This window comes from Chiloscyllium punctatum, chromosome 32 (assembly GCF_047496795.1).
Source record: "Chiloscyllium punctatum isolate Juve2018m chromosome 32, sChiPun1.3, whole genome shotgun sequence".
Lineage (NCBI taxonomy): Eukaryota > Metazoa > Chordata > Chondrichthyes > Orectolobiformes > Hemiscylliidae > Chiloscyllium > Chiloscyllium punctatum.
This window is the reverse complement of record NC_092770.1, coordinates 53,954,314-53,976,849: the sequence shown is the minus strand read 5'-3', so window position 1 is coordinate 53,976,849 and position 22,536 is coordinate 53,954,314. Positions and strand designations below refer to the sequence as shown.

The 22,536-nt window shown below is 41.5% G+C and overlaps 1 protein-coding gene across 13 annotated transcripts in view; it reads left to right on the top strand.

The window, feature by feature from the left end:
• Positions 1-22,536, top strand: part of LOC140458187 (calcium-dependent secretion activator 2-like) — a 746,655-nt gene that overhangs the window by 553,282 nt on the left and 170,837 nt on the right. For all 13 annotated transcript variants that reach the window (XM_072552408.1, XM_072552415.1, XM_072552410.1 and 10 more), the window contains one exon: positions 19,637-19,740. In XM_072552408.1, coding sequence (XP_072408509.1) covers positions 19,637-19,740 — 104 coding nt within the window. The remainder of the gene's footprint in view (positions 1-19,636; positions 19,741-22,536) is intronic.

The window sequence follows — 22,536 nt, the reverse complement described above, 5'->3', positions numbered from 1 at the left end:
TCTAAAGACCTCTTGGCTAATGAGAGAACAATCAGCTAGGCTGTTGTTATGAAGATGTGAAATACCTGGTTGTGATGCAAAACCAAATTTTACTGATGGTAGTGATGTTGTTGAGGACAAACAACTGGGGTCTATAACTACATTACATAGCATGGTAGCAAGATGTTGAGTCCAGGTTTTAAAGATTTGTTGCTTGGAGGATTTGTTCTGAGTAGACTGATCTTAGTCAGACAGTAGCTTGCTTGTTCAAGTTTCCATAGTCCGAGCATTTCTGTTTTAGGGAGGGACAAAAGCTGTCATGATTCCTCCTCCTGCTTGTTACCCAGTAACCTCTGCTGGATTGTGGGCGAGAAGGCAAAACTATTGGCATTCATTTGACCAGTCTTTTGCACAATATTTTTCCTTAATTCACATTGGTGCTGGAAATGGGCTAGAAACAAGCCAGACTTACCTTGATTCGGGCCAGTTACTTCCTACACAGCATTCTCCAGTGATATTGAGGAAGTGAACAAAGGCCCATAAGCCAAGAATTAAGTAGCCCACAGTGCTGAGTGTACTTTGGAAGTTGATGTGTAATCTGTAAAGTATCACTGATGGATTCCTCCTCATTATACCTTTGATGGGATATAACTGTAGGTGTAGGGTTGCAGGAAAAGAGCAGGGGAGTGGGGTAAATAAAATTCCTCTTACAGAGAGCTGGTGTGGACTTCAAGTTGCCTCCACCTGTATTGTAAACCATTCTCTGACTTTGTTCAGTATCAATCTAAAAGTGAACTAGCCAAAATGTGGTCTGGAAAATGTGGACAATGATGAGAAATGTGAGGAGCCGCCAATCTGGACATTGGGAGCAACTCACTGCAACTTTTATTTCAGCTCTAGGCATCCAAAGTGAGATTCTCACGAGGCAGCAAGTTGCCAATTAAGGAGGATTATTGCTTGTTAAAGACTTTATAATGCCATAGCTCACCTCATTAATATGCAGCTTCCTATCCAACCACCCACCACGAGCAAACTAAGCATCAAGACTTCTCGAAATAGAAGTCAGTACAGTGAGTACCTGGTGAGAACTTTTATGATGGTCACCACATAATAGCATCTCAGAACATGGCCACCAGCCATATGTATCCCTTATCTCGAGACTATGGTATCAAATAGTTGCAAAACCCTCAGCTCCCCATATTATCTCACACACTCATATATATGTATATATATTTCTGATCTCTCCTTTTATTTGTTTATGGCCAGTTTGGCCAGGCCCAGGAGACTCTTGGTTTTTTTTTGTCAGTCCTCAACTGAGGAGATTCTAATCTCGTGTTTTTTCTTTCCCAGCACTCATAACATATGTGTGCAGGTGTGATACATAGTGAAAGACACAACGCATACAAATCTTTATTCAATTTCCACCACCAGAAAGAAAGGAAACACCCAAGTGGCCAGTGATAAGCAGTGCCCTTCTCATCAAAGAGCAATGCTGCGTGATCAAACAGTGAAGGAGAGGGCAGGGATTAGATCAAAATAGAATTGGAGGGGGAAATCATGCACTCCACTCCCTGTGGGGCCCACCTGTCTCTGAACAGCTCAAGGGTGTTGGTGGATACCATGTGCTCCTTCTCCAAGGACACCCGGACTCTGACATACCCACTGAAGAGGGGCAAGCAGTCAGCTATAACGACCCACTCCACGGCCCGCTGCCTGGACCTGTTTATGGCCAGTATGGTTATCGCTTATATTCACTTACAGGGCATTTAAGTAGTTGAGATCCACCTTTCAGGGCACAGCAGAGACTAACAATGAAAGGCTGCAACAGGAACTCTTTGTGAGATGCAGCCTGCTTACAGATTGAACTAGGCTGCATCTCAGGGTTACTCATTCACTCTCTTAGTGCTCATTCACCTAGAACCTGCCTGCACGCTCACACCATCCCTGCGCTGCCATTCCTATTAGTGCGGTCACACAGCCACCATCTTGCTGCTCCACCATCCTCAGTCAAGTGGGCCTGCATCTCGCTGCATGGCAGTGTACCATATCACTCTCACACCAGCACCATATGCCTACAGCATCCGTGGCAAACATACTGTATGTATAGCCTTTAGGCAGCCATGTCAAAAAGTCTTAGAGGAGACATCCTTACTGTAGTGCATGAAGGTACCCGTCAGTCATGTGGTTCCAGCACAGTGAGGCAAGATCAGCCTCTGGTACTAGTCTAGAGAATTGGGGGTTCCTGCACAGTGAGACAAGGCCAGCCTCTGGTACTCAGAGGATTGAGTGTTCCAGCACAGTGAGGCAAGGCCAGCCTCTGGTACCAGTCCTGAAGATTGGCCATGGTTAGGTGCTCCATTTGGGTATTGTCAGTAAAGAAATCTGTACCTCTGGAGTAGACGAAGTATGTCATGATGGGGGCTTGGGTTGGGAACAAGAGTTGCTACCACCAGAAGAAGTGTCAGGAACCTATTTCAGGGGAATGGGAAATGTAGGCTGAGTGGAAAAAGGAATGTCAATTGTGACAGGTGGGTGTATTTGAATGGTGGGAGTATGATAAAGCATGGACGTAACTTGATCACCCAGGAAGGTGGGAGGTCTGGGATCTGGATTAACCTGGTATCAAGAGGAGAAGATGTATGACTGCACCCTGCAAGGTCACCTCTTGTGTACGAAGAGCAGGGGGGGATAAAGGTGGCCAGTTGCAGGCTAATGTCAATGGGTTGTGTGGGGGAACTGTGAAGCTTCTGGGCTTTGTAGGAAGGGTTATCAGGAAGGGCATCAGAATGGGCTTCACTGACGCATAGAGGTAGAGGCTGCAAACCAGAGGGTATTCGCTGTCACTTTCCATTGAGCTGAAAACTGAACCAATGTGAAAGGAAATGGTTGCAACACCTTACAGTGGGGATGTGTTAAGTGTCCCGAGCTGTGATGAGGAGGGGCTGGAGGGTGCAACGATGTGAGCTCTTTAAAGGGCAAGGACGTGACACACAGATGCCCATGCACTGTACTGGACACAGACCTGTAGGCTCCCCAGTCCCTGGCGATCCTAATGTGTTGACTCTCTGAGTGCTGTACACATCCCTGCCCCAGGCATTGTTGACCAGTTCATTCAGCGTCAACGCCTTTGTAAGCAAAGACCAGGGTGAAAATACAAATGTTTGACTGAGATGTGAAAGCAATGGTGCCAGTGTAACCCACAGCCTTAGATACAATTTGTTCTTCTTGCTTCAACATGATCTCAAAAAAGACATCAATCCATGGTACATTGTGGATGGGCATAAATTTAGACATCATGTTTGCACAGTTATAGTCGGGGCTAGACAGAAGGTCAAGCAAACAGATATTGAAAATGAATCAAATTTATCCAAATATGAGAAATTGTACAGCGAGCAATGCCACTCAATAGGTTTTTGACTTTCTCTGCCTCCTGTTACTTGTCAGTGTTGTCCCTGGTTCTTCAGTTGAGGTGGAGGGAGCCGATGCCATAGTAGAGTCTGTCGGCATTGGAGGTTTCATCAGGTGAACCTTAAGGAACTTGTGAAGGACTGTCAGTCCAGTGTTGCCCAGCACAGTTCAGATGTAGGGAAAGTGGTGCCCAGCTTTCCAGGCAAGGACCTGGAGATCCACTGGATGGACTGCCACACAGTTAGTTTTCCTCTTTGTCCCCCACTAACCCCAGCAGAGGAAGTCACTGGACCCTTTACCATGTCAACCTGGTCCAAAGTTGATACCCAGATTGAAGTAATCTCAGCCTTCTGGTGGAGTGTCCAGTACTGTAGGAAGGAGGTCATCTGCCAAGGGAAATGCCATCATCTTTTCTGCAATACCTTACACTCGCAACATCTCTGCTGCTGTACCCACCTCCTAAGAAGTCCTATGCTGTACCATGCTCACCATTGCCATCAAAGTCTTCCCTTTCTCACTCTAACATACCAAACCCCGCTAGCTCAAACCCCGCAAGCACCTTGCGCTGTCTGCTCACACACTCAGGTCACCTCCCCAGCCTCACCAAAAATATAGCTGTGCCAACCTCTTTCATTTCCCTTATTACCCATGTCTAGAGGAAAACATCCCCCAAATGGGCAGAAGCAGTTGGATGGGTAGAGTGCTGCTTGTCATTTAGCTCCTCACACTTCATGTGGAGAGGATCTGACTCTGAGCATCCTAGTGACTGGTTGCATCCAAGCCTCTGGACTGGTATTCGAGGCAGCCATTGCCTTTTTGTGCCAGGACCACATGAGCAAAGGCTATCTCCGTTGATATGCCTGAGACCTACTGACAACCATGACAAGCTTCCTGACTTTGTCTGTGTGTAAGTGGCAAGGCTGGTATCTTTGATCGAGGGGGCAAAATGAAAAAAAAGCACAGCAAGAGAAAGTAGGGATGCTGTGAGCATCCAGGTAGCCTCAAAAGAGTGGGTGCCATGATACCGAGCAAAGAGGCCAGAGATGTAACCTGGTCCAGTCTGTGAGCTGGGTTTGTGTCCGTGAAAGCACACAGTCCTTGCTGCAGCATTTCAATGGTCATTGCTAGAATACCTTGAAGTGCAACATTGAAGCACAGAAACATCCTGTAAGAGCATCGGAGACTTGTCATCGGGGTCAGGCACATATTGGATGGCAGTATATGTGGCCGGGGCGAGTGGAGCATACCCAAGATATTAGCATGGGGTGTCCAACATGGAGTCCCTTCAGAGAAAGCAACAAGCTGAAGTCACCAGAACACCTGCTCTGATTTTTATGTTGAGTTCTCGACGTCTAGCTATTTTGGTAAGCTAGGAAGCTGAATATTAATGAAATGAGTTGGGCCATTAAGGACGCATTTAAAAAGCAATCATCCTCTTAAATTGCCCACCCACCATTGCCTAATGGGAAGCTTAACTCAGCGTCTTGACAAAAACCATAAAAGGTGGAGTGAGACGCTCCCAGTGTACCTGCCTTACCGGACAATCCATCTGATTCTATTACAAGCCTTGCTATTCCCCACGTTACTCCAACCCCTATAAAATTCCAGCCTGCATATCCAAGCATGTCATTTTCCAGTCTTATCAAATTCAAACAAGGTGTCTCATTACTTCTTTGAAAGCAATTTGATCCAAATGCAAATTCAGGAATCCTCAAGTGTGTGTGCTAATCTCTGGAACTAATTTAGTAACGAAGTTATGACCAAGTAATCAATTTGCAGTGAAATAATGTTTAGTCTAAAACAATCTACTTTTCTGTATTTGAATTTATTTCAAAAATGAAAATGACTGTTAAAGCCATTCTGAAATACAAAAAACCGCTTTGAGGTCTGGAAATAAGTTAAAGAGTTCAAATACTATTGTCCACAAACAGTTGTAGTGATAATCTTATCACAGCAGTCAAGTTTACATTTAATATTGCATAAATTTCATACATTTCACTCTAATTACTGGATTACAGTGTAGGGTGTAGGTTTGCTCGCTGATCTGTAGGTTTGATATCCAGACGTTTCATTACCTGGCTAAGTAACTTCATCAGTGGCGACCTCCAAGTGAAGCAAAGCTGTTGTCTCCTGGTTTCTATTTATATCTTTCTCCTGGATGGGGTTCCTGGGGTTTGTAGTGATGTCATTTCCTGTTCGTTTTTTAAGGGGTTGATAGATGGCATCTAAATCTATGTGTTTGTTTATGGTGTTGTGGTTGGAGTGCCAGGCCTCTAGGAATTCTCTGGCATGTCTTTCCTTAGCCTGTCCCAGGATAGATGTATTGTCCCAGTCGAAATGGTGGTTTTTTTCATCTGTGTGTAGGGATACGAGGGAGAGAGGGTCATGTCTTTTTGTGGCTAGCTGGTGTCCGTGTATCCTGGTGGCTAACTCTCTTCCTGTTTGTCCTACGTAGTGTTTGTGGCAGTCCTTGCATGGAATTTTGTAGATAACGTTGGTTTTGTGCATGGGTTGTACTGGGTCTTTTAAGTTTGTTAGTTTTTGTTTGAGAGTGTTGGTGGGTTTGTGTGCTACTAAGATTCCGAGGGGTCTTAGTAGTCTGGCTGTCATTTCTGAAACTTCTTTGATGTATGGTAAGGTGGTTAGGGTTTCTGGCTGTGTTTGGTCTGCTTGTCGTGGTTTGTTCTTGAGGAATCTGCGGACTGTATTTTTTGAGTATCCGTTCTTCTTGAATACGTTGTATAGGTGGTTCTCCTCTGTTTTCCGAAATTTGTCTGTGCTGCAGTGTGATGTGGCTCGTTGGAATAGTGTTTTGATACAGCTTTGTTTGTGTGTGTTGGGATGGTTGCTGGTGTAGTTAAGTATTTGGTCAGTGTTTGTCGGTTTTCTGTATACGCAGGTTTGTAGTTCTCCGTTGTCTTTTCTTTCGACTGTGACGTCCAGGAATGCGAGTTTGTTGTCGCTTTCCTCCTCCTTGGTGAACTTTATGCCTGTGAGGGTGTTGTTGATGATGTTGAATGTCTCTTCTATCTTATTTCATTTTGTGATGACAAAGGTGTCATCTACATAGCAGACCCAGATTTTTGGTTTGATGGTTGGTAGGTCTGTTGTTCTAGTCTTTGCATTACCACTTCTGCTATGAATCCTGATAGTAGAGATCCCATGGGTGTGCCGTTGGTTTGTTTGTAGACCATGTTGTTGAAAGTGAAATGGGTGGTGAGGCACAGGTTCACTAGCTTCATGATGTTTTCGTTGGTAATGTGATTGATGGTGGTTGGTGTGTGTGTGAGATGGTCTCTTCTAAAAGTGTGGTGAGTGTTTCCTTTGCCAGGTCAATGTTGATGGAGGTGAACAGTGTTGTTACGTCGACTGAGATCATTGCTCCGTCTTCCTCTATTTTGGTGTTTTTGATGATTTTTAGGAATTCCTGGGTGGAGTGGATGTACTGGATTACATTAACATTTCATACCACATGATGTGAGATATGTTGAAAAGTATATGTACATTACATAGAACATAGAACATAGAACAATACAGCGCAGTACAGGCCCTTCGGCCCTCGATGTTGCGCCGATCAAAGCCCACCTAACCTACACTAACCCACTATCCTCCATATACCTATCCAATGCCCGCTTAAATACCCATAAAGAGGGAGAGTCCACTACTGCTACTGGCAGGGCATTCCATGATCTTACGACTCGCTGAGTGAAGAACCTACCCCTAACATCAGTCCTATATCTACCCCCCCTTAATTTAAAGCTATGCCCCCTTGTAATAGCTGACTCCATACGTGGAAAAAGGTTCTCACTGTCAACCCTATTTAACCCCCTAATCATCTTGTACACCTCTATCAAATCACCCCTAAACCTTCTTTTTTCCAATGAAAACAACCCCAAGTGCCTCAGCCTTTCCTCATAGGATCTTCCTACCATACCAGGCAACATCCTGGTAAACTTCCTCTGCACCCGTTCCAGTGCCTCCACATCCTTCCTATAGTATGGCGACCAAAACTGCACACAATATTCCAGAAGCGGCCGCACCAGAGTCTTATACAACTGCAGCATGACCTCAGGACTCCGGAACTCAATTCCTCTACCAATAAAAGCCAGTACGCCATATGCCTTCTTCACTGCACTATTTACCTGGGTGGCAACTTTCAGAGATCTGTGTACATGGACACCAAGATCCCTCTGCTCTTCCACACTACCAAGTAGTCTACCATTAGCCCAGTAATCCATCTTTTTATTACTCTTACCAAAGTGAATCACTTCACACTTAGCTACATTGAACTCCATTTGCCACCTTTCTGCCCAGCTCTGCAGCTTCTCTATATCCCGCTGTAACCTGCCATATCCTTCCTCACTGTCTACAACTCCTCCGACTTTCGTATCATCCGCAAACTTGCTCACCCAACCTTCTAACCCTTCCTCCAGGTCATTTATAAAAATGACAAACAGCAATGGTCCCAAAACAGATCCTTGCGGAACACCACTAGTGACGGCACTCCAAGATGAATCTTTGCCATCAACTACTACCCTCTGTCTTCTTCCAGAGAGCCAATTCCTAATCCAAACCTCCAACTCACCCTCAATGCCATATCTCTGTATTTTCTGCAGTAGCCTACCATGGGGGACCTTATCAAACACCTTACTAAAATCCATATATACCACATCTACCGCTTTCCCCTCATCTACCTCCTTCGTCACCTTCTCAAAGAATTCAATAAGGTTTGTGAGGCACGACCTGCCCTTCACAAAACCATGCTGACTATCCTTGATCACATCATTCTTATCCAGATGTGCATAAATCCTATCCCTTATAATTCTCTCTAAGACTTTGCCCACAACAGAAGTGAGACTCACTGGCCTATAGTTACTAGGATTATCCCTACTCCCCTTCTTGAACATTGACAGGTACCTGTGATGTGTCACATGGCTCAGGCAGCTGTAATGCTGAACCACATAACATTGAATTGTTATTCAGTTCTTGGACTTTTTGAGTTATATTAAAGAAAAGTGTTACTTATTCCAAGGTTTGATCACTTGCATCAATCACTTGAGCCTCGTTGTCGCTAGTTTATCATTTTGGCTGCACCTTCTGAATTGTATTGCAGCCTTGTAATCTGCTCTAGCTCGCCTGTTGTTCTGTACAGGTCATCCATTTGCACATTTAAGTGCTTTTTTTCATTACTTTTCCCATTCTTGTGTCTGAAGTATTCACAATAATTGAACAGCTACATTGAGACTCACATTTCCATTAATATATCTGTCCAAAGTGCTCTTTTACCAATAGTCCATTATATCGTAGGGGCTGTTAATTGAACTGCTGAGAATGCCTGGAGCCAATGGCCTTGGTACAACTCAGCAAAGTGCATTCTTTTGAAGACATTTTTATGTTCATGCCTCATTGCTTGCCTGTGCATCAGCCTCTTTATTATTCTATTACATGGTTATTGTTTGTTCTCTCTCCCCTGTTCTTTTATATATATATTAAAACCCACCTTCTGCGCCTGAACATCACAGTGCAGTCACCCAAGTCTAAGCATGCTCCATGGCAGAATCTGCCAGCCAAAAAGCAGACAAGTATATCCAATCTGAAGCAAAGTGGCATTCCTAAACACAACACAAGTACTGTAATTGCTTCTTTCATGTGTTTGACAGACTTTAGTGGTGTACCTGCTGTGTGGTGCAGTTGATTAGCGTGGCTTCTGCATGTGAGAGATATATTTATTCTGTACCAAAAGTGCCTTTCTTCAGATCATGTAATTATGGCAGAAAGCCAGTCTTTCTTTTTGCAAGGCAGGTGCCAAGGCTGTCTGTTCATTTATTTATCATACAAAACTCAAAGAAGATACCCTGCAGATATTTCTATTTTACTGGACATTGTCTTTTCTTGTTTGCCTTGTACACAAGAATCAGCCCGCACTATGATAATCTCTCAGTGAGAAGTATTGCTTGGGACCAGGTTTTTAAAAAGATTAATACTTACAAGATGGCAGTCGCCAGAGATTATTACATTTTAAGCCTAACGATGCTAAAGTGGAGATTAATATCAGGTATGTAACACTCTCACTAAAATTTGTCTTGTGGGAGCATAGCATTACTCTTATGGCCTTTATAACGAAGTTCAACACAAATTGCATACTTTACATTAGTGGCTTTTTTGTACCTTCTTAGCAGTGAAATTGATGCACTCTTTTTCTGTAGGTTATTCTCATTCACTTGAAATAACTATGCTTAATGTGTGAGAACAGAAAATGCTAGGTATAAATAGGAGCAGAATATTAACAATAAGAAAAACAAAAAGCAACACTTGGGCTTAGCCATAGAGATGTACCGCACAGAAACAGACCCCACAGTCCAACTCGTTCATGCTGACCAGATATCCCAATCCAATCCAGTCCTACCTGCCAGCATCCGGCCCATATCCCTCTAAATCCTTCCTATTCATATACCCATCCCGATGCCTTTTAAATGTTGCAATTGTACTAGTCTCCATCACTTCCTCTGGCAGCCTATTCCACATACACACACCACTCTCTGCGTGAAAAAGTTGCCCCTTGGGCTCTTTTATATCTTTCCCCTCTCACCCTAAATCTATGCTCAATGCCGTCGAGTTCTGGCCTCAGGGAAAAGAAATGTCTATTTACCCTATCCATGTCCCTCATGATTTTATAAACCTCTCTCAGGTCACCCCTCAGCCTCTGCACTCCAGGGAAAACAGCCCCAGCCTATTCAGCCTCTCCCTATAGCTCATATCCTCTAACCCTAGCAATATCCTTGTAAATCTTTCCTGAACCTTTCAAGTTTCACAACATGTTTCTGATAGGAAGGAGACCAGAATTGCACGCATTATTCCAACAGTAACCTAACCAATGTCCTGTACAGCCGCAGCCTCTCCCTATAGCTCATATCCTCTAACCCTAGCAATATCCTTGTAAATCTTTCCTGAACCTTTCAAGTTTCACAACATGTTTCTGATAGGAAGGAGACCAGAATTGCACGCATTATTCCAACAGTAACCTAACCAATGTCCTGTACAGCCGCAACATGACCTCCCAACTCCTGTACTCAATACTCTGACCAATAAAGGAAAGTATACCAAATGCCTTCTTCACTATTCTATCTACCTGTGACTCCACTTTCAAGGTGCTATGAAGCTGCACTCCAAGGTCTCCTTGTTCAGCAACACTCCCAAGGATATTACCATTAAGTGTATAAGTGCAGCTAAGATTTGCTTTACCAAAATGCAACACCTCACATTTATCTAAATTAAACTCCATCTGCCACTCCTCAGCCCATTGACTAATCTGATCAACGTCCCGTTGTCATCCAAGGTAACTTTCTTCGTTGTCCACTAAGCCTCCAATTTTGGTGTCATCTACAAACTTGCTAACTAGTTGACCTAGCACCGATCCTTGTGGCACTCCACTGGTCACAGGCCTCCAATCTGAAAAACAACCCTCCACTGCCACCCTCTGTCTTCTACCTTTGAGCCTGTTCTGTATCCAAATAGCCAGTTCTCCCTGTATTCCATGAGCTCTGACCTCACTAACCAGTCTCCCATGGGGAACCTTGTCAAATGCCTTACTGAAGTCCATATAGATCACATCTACCACTCTGCCCTCATCAATCCTCTTTGTTACTTCTTCAAAAAAACTCAATGGAGTCAGTGAAATATGATGTCCCACGCATAAATCCATGTTGACTATCCCTAATCCGTCCTTGACTTTCCAAATATATGTATATCCTGTCCCTCAGGATTCCCTCCAACAACTTGCCCACCACCGATGTCAGGTTCACTGGTCTATAGTTCCCTGGCTTGTCCTTACCACCTTTCTTAAACAGTGGCACCATGTTAGCCAACCTCCCGTCTTCCAGCACCTCACCTGTGACTATCGATGATACAAATATCTCAGTAAGTGGCCCAGCATTCACCTTCCTAGCTTCCTACAGAGTTCTAACATACACCTGATCAGGTCCTAGGGATTTATCCACTTTTATGTTTTTCAAGACATATAGCACTTCCTCCTCCGTAATATGGACATTTTTCAAGATGTTGCCATCTATTTCCCTACATTTGATATCTTCCATGTCCTTTTCCACAGTAAACACTGATGCAAAATACTCGTTTACTATCTCCCCCAACTCCTGCGGCTCCACACAAAGGCCGCCTTGCTTTTCTTTGAGGGGCCCTATTCTCTCCCTAGTTACCCTTTTGTCCTTAATGTATTTGTAAAAACTCTTTGGATTCTCCTTACCTCTATTTGCCAAAGCTCTTTCATGTCCCCTTCTTGCCCTCCTGATTTCCCTCTTAAGTATACTCCTACTGCCTTTATACTCTATTAAGGATTCACTCGATCTATCCTGTCTATACCTTACATATGCTTTCTTCTTTTTCTTAACCAAACCCTCAACTTCTGTAGTCATCCAGCATTCCCTACACCTACCAGTCCTGTCTTTTACGCTAACAGGAATATACACTCTTGTTATCTAATTTCTGAAAGCTTCCCATTTTCTATCCGTCCCTTTACCCGCAAACATCTGACCCCAATCAACTTTTGAAAGTTCTTGCCTAATACTGTCAAAATTGGCCTTTCTCCAATTTAGAACTTCAACTTTTAGATCTGGTCTGTCTTTTTACATTGCTGTTTTAAAACAAATAGAATTATGCTCGATGGCCCCAAAGTGTTCCCCCACTGACACCTCAGTCACCTGCCCTGCCATATTTCTCAAGAGTAGATCAGGTTTTGCACCTTCTCTAGTCAGTACATCCACATACTGAATTTGAAAATTTTCTTGTGCACACTTAACAAATTCCTCTCCAACTAAACCCTTAACACTATGGCAGTCCCAGTCTATGTTTGGAAAGTTAAAATCCCCTACCATAACCACCCTGTTATTATTACAAATAGCTGAGATCTCCCTACAAGTTTGTCTCTCAATGTCCCTCTGACTATTAGGGGGTCTATAATACAATCCCAATCAGGTGATATTCCCTTATTTCTGAGTTCCCCCCAAATAGCTTTCCTGGATGTATTTCCAGGAATATCCTCCCTCAGCACAGCTGTAATGCTATCCCTTATCAAAAACGCCACTTCCCCTCCTCTCTTGCCTCCCTTTCTATCCTTCCTGTAGCATCCTTCCTGTATCCTGGAGCATTAAGCTGCCAGTCCTGTCCATCCCTGAGCCATGTTTCTGCAATTGCTATGATATCCCAGTCCCATGTTCCTAACTATGCCCTGAGTTCATCTGCCTTCCCTGTTAGACCCCTTGCATTGAAATAAATGCAGTTTATTTTATTAATCCTACCTTGTTCTCTGCTTTGTCCTACCTTCCCTGACTCGCTTCTGTTCTCAATTGTACCAGTCTCAGATTGGTCTCTTTCCTCAGTATCACCCTGGGTCCCAAACCACCCCCCCCCCCCCCCCCCCCCCCACCACCACTATTATAAATCCTCCCGAGCAGCTCTAGCAAATCTCCCTGCCAGTATATTAGTCCCCTTCCAATTTAGGTGCAATCTGTCCTTCTTATACAGGTCACTTCTACCCCAGAAGAGATTCCAATGATCCAAAAATGTGAATCCTTCTCCTATACACCAGCTCCTCGGCCATTCATTCATCTGCTCTAGCTTCCTTATTTCACTTTCTCTAGCTTGTAGCACCATGAGGAATCCAGATATTGCTACTCTCGAGAACATTGTTTTTAAATTCCTGCCTAAGTCTATATTCTCCCTTCAGAATCGCAACCTTTTCCCTTCCTATGTCATTGGTTCCAATGTGTATGATGACCCCCTGCTGGTCCTTCTCCCTTTTGAGAACATTAGATTAGATTAGATTACTTACAGTGTGGAAACAGGCCCTTCGGCCCAACAAGTCCACACCGCCCCAGCGAAGCGTAACCCACCCATACCCCTACATCTACATCTACGTCTACATCTACCCTTTACCTAACACTACGGGCAATTTAGCATGGCCAATTCACCTGACCTGCACATCTTTGGACTGTGGGAGGAAACCGGAGCACCCGGAGGAAACTCACGCAGACACGGGGAGAACGTGCAAACTCCACACAGTCAGTCGCCTGAGGCGGGAATTGAACCCGGGTCAACCTGTGAGGCAGCAGTGCTAACCACTGTGCCACCGTGCCGCCCATTCTGCACCCTCTCTGAGACATCCTTGATCTTGGCACCAGGGAAGCAAAACACCATTCTGCTTTTTCGCTACTGGCCACAGAAACGTCTGTCTGTACCTCGGACTAGAGAGTCCCATAACACAATCGATTTCTTGGAACTTGACATACCCCTCATTGCATTAGAGTCAGTCTCAATGCCAGAAACTTGGCTGTTCGTGCGACATTCCCCTGAGAATCCATCATCCCCTACATTTTCCAAACCAGCTTACTTGTTTGAATTGGGGATAGCCACAGATGACTCCTGCACTAACTGCTTACCTCTCTTACATTTCCTGGAGTTAACCCATCTATGTGACTGTATCTGCGACATTTGTCCCTTCCTATAACTGCTATCCATCACACCCCCTAGCTCTTGTAAATTCCTCATTGCCTGTAACTGTTGCTGTAATCATTCCATTCGATCTGATTTGCAACCAACGGCATTTATTGCAAAAATAATCCTGAGTAACACGTAAACTCTCCCTAAATGTCCACATCTGAGAAGAAGAGCATATCATTCTCCTAAGGACCATTTTTGCTTACTCCAATCTGCAGACCTAGAAAATAGTCTTATTCCTGTACAAACACTGCACCAGGCTAACTTAATACTTCTGGCTTATATTTTTAAGTTTAATCAAGAGACATACCTCAATATAACATATAATCAAGAAAGAAACCACTCTAGTCACTAATGCAGACTTACAGCAAGGCCCCTAGACCACACTTAAAACTATTCACTTATCTGTCTCTGTGCTGTGATCTCCCCTAAACATGATCAGTTGTGAATTTCACTGTTTGTTAATTTTCCCAGATACACTCCCATGTCTAGTGATGCATGGATTCAACAGCAAAAGCAGTAACTGTGTAGGTTCACTGCTGTGTCAGTTAGCAGTGTGTGTTTTTTTTCTCTCTCTCTCTCTATCCTGCAATGACCTCACCTAGTGCTGCCTTTGTCTATTTCTCTCCCTTTTAGAAGTGCCATTGTTTTAATTTTTTTTCTCCAAAGCTCCAAAACAGCATATAAAACAGTAATTGCTGCTCCTGGAATTCGAGGAAATCACCTCTAACACCTAAAATACCTCAAAAAAGGAGCAGCCTGTTACAGCCAGAAATTTTTCCCATCTTCCATCTTGGGATATATAAAATTACCATGCATCTCAATGCATAAGCAATATTTGATAATGCAGTTCTTCTGCTGAGTCTAAGAATATGTTTTTCTTAGGCATTTCCGTGAAAATGTAGAAGTCAAACCATTTCATTTGCATCTGCATCATGTGAATTCACACTTCGAATTTTGCCAAAAAAACCAAAACATAATCCGCAAAAGTTGCTATAGCAGAGGCCACTTAGAATGGAAAAGCTGATTGACTTAACAAAATATTGCATTGGTGGTCTTCAGTCACCAGACCAATGTTTGTTTCATTGGGATGTAATTTTGTCAGATATGACAAAGCTGATGGAAATGGACTCTCAGTAGGCAATAGCATGTCTGCAAGAATTCTTATATTTTGATTGTCAATTCTGTTGCCCAATCTTGCAAAACTCTGCGCCAGGAATGGAGTATTGCTTTAACCTTTTCAAAACATCAAACTCTCTGCCAAATAATAACAGATAAACAATGAACAGGCATCTGCAAGAAAACACTGTCTGGCTTACAGCTTTGTCATAACAATGAAGAGGAGCTACAAAAAAGAGCTCTCAATGATCCGTAGAAATTTGCAGCAAAACAAAAAAAACATTGAAAATGCACATGATACAAAAAGGATAGGAAAACAACAAACTAAATTTAATTGATTGATTATACAGTAATTTAAACATGCTATTAATCCATATCAAGAGATGTTTGCTGTAAGAATCTACATTTACATTAAGTTGTGTGCCATGTGTTCTCTGAATGATACTGACATTTCCTCCATCACTGGCCATTAAATTCAGGCCTTGAATATTTGGATGATTCTTGGGTACTCCACGAAAACTGTGCTCTTTTTCTATGTTCAAAGGAACATTGAAATTCCTAGTTTGAAAAGGGAATATTGAGTCGTTATTATGAAAAAAAATTGATATTTTTCAAAATGATTTTCAGATTTAATTCAGCCTTGTCGCTTGACTTTTCAATATATTGGCAGAATGCTTGTGTTTGCTTAACTAAATAGAAGCATCACAGTTGATGTTCTTGGACCGTCTGTGTTGTGTGATGCATGCCATTGTATATTAAATCTCTTGAATGGCATGATTTCTATTCATAATTTTTAGTTTGTATTTACCTTGCCATATCACAGAATAGTCTTGACAATTATAGCAAGCTGCTTTTGATACCTAAGAACTGAAAAGGAAGTTGGATACAAATTAAAGTGAAAATTTAGTCCATGAGGAATGATAATGTGTATTAGAAGCTAAAATTGTTAAAGAACTAAATAGTCAAAAACAAACAAGAAATTGCTGGAAAAATTCAACAGCTCTTGCAGCATCTGTGAAGTAAAAGCAGAGTTATTTTTTTTAGTTCAGTGGCCCTTCTTCAGAATGTTCTGAAGATGGGTCACTGGACCCTAACTACTAACACTACTTTCCCTTCACAGATGTTGCCAGATCTGCTGAGTTTCTCCAGAATTTCTGTTTTTTATTTGCTTCAGACCTCTAGCATCTGCAGATCTTTATTTTATAGCTGAATAGTCAGCACAGTTAAATGTGAGGTAAGTCCCTCAAAACGTGAGCCATGATAACTTGAGTGTCCCTGAATAGCCAGTAAGACACTACAATTCGCAAAAACTTGGGAAATTAGGCCTCTTCATGCCTCTCTGAGGCACTGAAAATTAGTAGAGATATCAATTTCAGAAAAAAACAGTTTGTGTTCCACAATTTTTTAAATTAAAGTGATTTTATAAGACCACATCTTGATTGCTGTATACATTTCTCATCTCGATACCTCAGGAAGGATAAGCATGTTTTGAATGCAGTGGGGGAAAGGCTCATTGGATGGGTTCCTGGTATATGAGGCAGTTGTCCAATTATAAAACATTGGGTAAGTTGGTCTACACTCTGTTGAGTTTAGAAGAATGGGAAGTAATCTCCTTGAAATGTCAAACTCGTGCAGAATATTTTATAAGTTAGATGCTTAAAGGTTGTTTCTCCTGCCTAAGGAATCCAGAACATGGAAGCCTATCTCAGAATAAGGAGCTGATCATTTAGGGCAGAGATGAGGAGGAATTTCTTAATTTGAGTATTGTGAAGCTTTAGAACTTGCACACAAGGTTGTGGCTGTGGACATAATTAAGTGTATGTAGTGATTGTAATGAGGTCAGCCAGGTGGACCTCATAGAATGTGAGTTCCCTGATTGGGGCTGTTAATCTGGTCTAGTGAGGGACCCCCGGCTCACAGATATAAACAGGTTGGTCAGACATCCTGTTCACTCTGAGAGCTGGCTGTCAGGGAACTGGGCCAGTGTCAAGGACTCACCATGTGTACATTAAGGATGAATTGGTGATGGGATACCAGCCTGTCTTGAGCTGTTTGAGTGTATTTAATACCGTAGTTTCTCTTTATCAAATGATACAGGTGATGTATGAGAACGTGAAGCTGAAGGAGAGGATCAGTCATGATCCTAATGAATGAAAGAGGTTTGAGAAATTTACATTGCCTCCTGCTTCTATTCCATATGTTCTCAATGAGTTAAGGAATATTGTCAAATTACTGTAGACTGGAGAATTCTAGTTTTGTGAGACTTTTGCACAGAAATTCTATTACAGTCTTAAGCACAAATGGAGACAGATTTTCTTACACTGTCAGGAGGTTAATGATCAATATATAACTGAAGCTAGATATTTTAATGAGACAATATTTGTTTAGTATGTCTTATAGATTCAAACCTGTCAGAAACAGAAATGCAGCAACACTTTATTAAGCATGATTCAATTTTACAAGCAGTTCCTTTGGAATTTAATTTCCTTTTATTTAGGAAAGACAGATCTGATCAAGACATTTAAAATGTGAAAATGACATCATAAAATAGATACACAAAACCTCTATGGTCTGGGAAACAAGAATGAGAGGATATAATCTAAAAATTAAAGCGATGCCACTCAACAATTCCCCTTAAAATTGCTGGAAAGACTAGGATTAATGGAATTTTGTTCGAGAGGGATACAGGACAGGCTCTATAATCTAATGGACAGATGCGAGGGCAGAATGGTTTATCCTGCTCATTACAGGCTCATAAATAATTGTGGTAGTGAGTGACGTTTCTCCACAATACATGGGGGAAAGCATTCAACTAACATTACCATTAAGAAGCTACAATTTCTTTCTACTACTTGAAACCCAGATTCCTCGAGATGGGATAAAACCGAGGATGATCTTTCATTTTTTTGCATGTTTCATTGTGCACAAGCCTCCCTTTGGAGGATCAAATAGTTACATTGGCAGAAGAGAAAGTGGATAGGTCTCTACCACTGAAGTGGAACAAAGTCACTGCAATTCTAGATTTGATTTGGATGAGATTATCCTGCTCTGAATTAAGCATCTGGATAGATGGCCATGCATCAACAAAATGCCTTACATCAGGCAGGACAGGCAAAGCATTGAAAGAATCACACCGACCTTAAAGAAGGAAAGCCACTAGAGATCCAGAATGTCCTTTGCTTCCACCTGACAGAGGCCATATAAAATAAAGATGGATCAAAGAAATCTGGAGCAGACGTGATCATTTTAATGACAGATGAAAAACAGTGATGGTCAGGTGTAAACAAAGATAATTTTGTACATTTAGATTTAAACTTGCATGTTCCATTGTGTCTGGAGTCATATGTTATTAACAACTTAATGGCACAACAGATCTCCTTTTAGCATGATCATAGTAAAGGAGTTTCACAGGAGATAGAATGTAACCTCCAGAAATCCATTCCGATAGTAGGGAGATAGAAGACATTTATGATGAATGTTTGTTGTGTTTCTTGGGAAATTTCTGTGAAGGATAAATACTTTTGTCATTGGGAAGTATATATGCAAGGGATGTAAATTGATTATCTCAAGATGCTTCCCTTTTCCTCTTGAGCTAAAACTTTACAGTCCTGACATGCCCTTCCATAGAAGAGGGTTGTGCAAGGACTATATTTGCTGCTGGGAGTTCATTCAGGGTGTTGCTTAATAGAGGAGCCTGGGACCTTTCAGGCTCCCTACTCCCTGAATCCAACTTCCTATTTCAAAGGAGCAGCAAAAGTATGTCAGTGCATTTTCAGCCAAACTCTCCAAGCTACATTCTTCATTTCCTTTTGCTGCCACAAATCTGTGCTTTAATGCTTCTTTCTGCTTCAGACTAGATTTAATAAAAAAAAGAATAAAAAGAAAGCGCAGAAAAGGTACTGGGGTGACCATATGGGACCAATAGAATGTTAGATGCATTTTGCAGTATTACGGCAGTGCACACAAATGGATCAGAACTGCCCTTCCAGACTGATTCATCTACTCTGCTATGTATTCTACTTTGCGAGACCCACAGCCAACCTGCACCTCAGGAGAAACATTTCTATTGCCAATCAATAGGACCATATCCTTAAATATTTTGCTTCATTCCAAGATAATGAATTTTCCTGACTCCCATGACCCACCTCGAAATAGGAAATTAAGGCACATCATCAGGTGTCAGTATACCTACAGTACTGTTCAGAGGAGAGTTCCAGGTTTTGGGATCAGTGATAGTTAAGGAACAGAGATTATAGTTCCAAAGTCACGGTGTTATGTGCTTGGTAGAGAACTTGCAGATGGTGATGTACCCCTGCAACTGCTTATCCTATCCTAGGTATTGGAGAAATTAGATTTGGAAGAAGGAGACTTAGTGAGTGCATTGTCAGCACTGAAGATTACATGGCAATGTTGTCCAACCCTCCAGGACATCCAAATAAACAAGCAGCTTTTTGTTTATTGTACTAAAATTCCTTGTGTTTCCATGCAAATTAAAACAATACTGTGATTCATTAATAGCTTGCTGTTCCTTGTGCAGTTTTACATTGAAGTTATTCTTGCTCTAGCATATTATACATCTATAAACAGATGGACTGAAATAATTTTCATTTAACAACAATAGAGACCTTGAGCCAAAGAGCTCCTGCCAGAAGATTGGAAGATGTGATTCGACTGGCCGAACTATGTATTGAGGTACTTCAACAGAATGAGGAACACCATTCAGAGGTGGGTTGTTTTTACTCAGTAAAACGGGCATGTAACTGACCAAGGGCCTTAAGATTTGCCATCTGAATATTGCTCATACTCAAACAAGTTTTCCTTTAGAACAAGTTGAAGCCTTGGGCTAGATTGCCAACTTGGCACTGCCTACATCATTTTTTTTCTTTGGTTCCCATTGATTTTAATGAAAATGAACGTCGGCTGGTTTCTATGATGGAGAGCCAGTCTTTAAGTTCACGTGGCATGGTAACAATTCAAACCATCCTAGGTGCCTGTTAACCTTTCAATGTACTAATCATAGTTTCTGAGTTTGATTTAAATCCATTAATTCTTATTAAAGTGGCTGTCTCTAGCATTAATCAATCTTTTTACCTATGTGCTTTCTTCACAGCAACAATATATCCAGTTTGCAAGCTGTCTTGATACTTGTGATGTACAGAACTTTTGCATCCACATGTATTTATCGAATAAAACTAGGTCGGTTTTCACTAGATTTTAGAGACAGGATCTGCTTGAAATGTATAACGTTCTTCTGGCCTGGAATATTCTAGATGCTTTCCCTGGTTAGGAGGTCCAGAACTGGGGGGGATTGTCTCAGGATACAGGGTAGGGCATTTAAGACTGAGATGAGGAAAGATCTCTTCATTTCTAGAATTCCAGAACTCTGTACCACAAAAGCTTGTGGAGGCCAAGTCACTGAGTATATCTAAAAAGAGATTGATATGTTTTGCATTTTGAAGGCATCAAAGGGTCTGAGGAGAAAGCAGGAAAATGGCATGATCACATTGAATGGCAGAGCAAGCTTAAGATCTGAATTGCTTACTTTTATTTGTAGTTTCTTTGTTCATTGCTCTGTTTAAAAAGATAAATAAAATTGCACTAATCATCATTAAACATCTCTTCTACTGCTATGATGGTCATGTCGACACAGTTTTCACTTTAAGTGGTTCAGTTGATTCTTCTCAAATATATATTGCATTTGTTATAGAGATGCAAAGATTTAAGGAGCAGCTGTCAGCAAATTTTAAGAGCCACAACTTGGATATACGATCTATAAGCAGAAAATGCTAGAAATACTCAGCTCCCAAATGGAAAGAGCAAACAAAATCAGAAATTGCTGGTAAACATTGGCCCCGAAACGTTAGCTCTCCTTTCTCTCTTCAAAGATGCTGCCAGACCTGCTGAGTGTTCCTAGCAATTCCTGATTTTGTTTCTGATTTCCAGCATCCACAGTTCTTTGGGATTTTTTTGCTTAGGTGGAAAGAGTAACAGGTACACATTAGGTCAACCATGACTCTTCTACAGAACTAAACAAATGATAGCTTGAAAGGAGGAGCAAGGGACTAATACTAAGATCAAAGAGAAGTTCTGGGATAGGGTCAGTGGTGAAAGCGATTGAATGAGAAAGATGTGATGGAACAAAGGCCAAAGAGCATTTGTCCAGAGTGAGTGTGAATGACAGAATACTCGACACTCTGCCCTAATGCAAAGACATGAAAAACAGGATTTAACATATCAAAATATGAATCAGAATGAAAGATAATGTTTTCAAATTGTTAAATGTGAAGTTGAGTCCAGAGAATGATAAAGTGCCCAGATAGATGTCCCTTCAGCTGGTGTTGAAATTCCAGTTTATATTAATTCATATTTATTTGTTGCAACACATTGTCTGAAATTTCTGAACTGTTTTATCTGAATTATTCCCCCACCCCAGCCTGCCTGCCACAACTTTGAATTTGACTAAAGACTTTTTTGGGAGACTTTGTCAAAAAGCTGCTCAAATCCAAATCAAAGGACTTTTCATTTCACTTGCTTTGTTAGTTCATCAAAATAGTTGGGGGGCTTGTTCAAGCATAGTCTTTCTCTTCTGAATCAATGTTGGTTTGTGTCTAATAGCTTATTATTCTACAGAGACACTTCAAACTTCCTCCCGATCACTAATCACATTTTATGAAATAGTTGTGCTACTGAAACGTTTATGTCCATTATTTTCCCTCCTTTGATTATGGACAACAAGTAGGAGAGAATTATTGGATACCACCCAGGGATGCCCCAAATTCCAATCCATCACAAACAGGCCACTCTGCTGTCCATATTCAAAGACAGTACTCTGAACTAAATACTGACTTATGTAGTTTAGCTGTTTAAGTTTACTCAGGAATTCCATCTTATTTATATCAATGTTTTAATTTTTTGGCACTTATTTCTGTTGGGACAGGGATCTGCTCCTTGTGTCTGTCTTTCTGAATATCTAAAAGAAATAATCATTCAGAATATTAATTATTTTATGATCTTCCTTAGTTTCCACTGGATTTTGTGTATATTTCCTCTGCTTGCCTTTTAACTGAATGGGACTAAAGTAGTTTTTTTTATATCTTCTTAAATTCAGTCACTATGCATGTTTCCCAGGCCTCTCAGCTTGTGTGATCTCTTTTTTTAACATTGTATTTGTGTCAGATAATCCCTCCTCCTTTCAACCTATGATTCACGTGAGCATTTTTCTCTTTTTATCACTCTTGTTAAATCGATTTAAGATCAAGTTTGAGCTTGTTGATTTTGTGAATGCATTTATCCTGCATACCGGTACATAAAGGGTTGGAAATCTGGATGTCTTGATGTGTTAGAGATTAATAATTTTGTTCATTTTTGGAGCATGCTGTGGTCGGATTCTATTATAAATGAATTAGTCTGACTGATATCCCATGTATGTGCTTTTAAAGAAAACTTGCTCAGTTATCAGCATTCAAATCCTAAATCAGATTCCAGTCATACAATGACAGTAACTTGTTAATAGATGTTTCT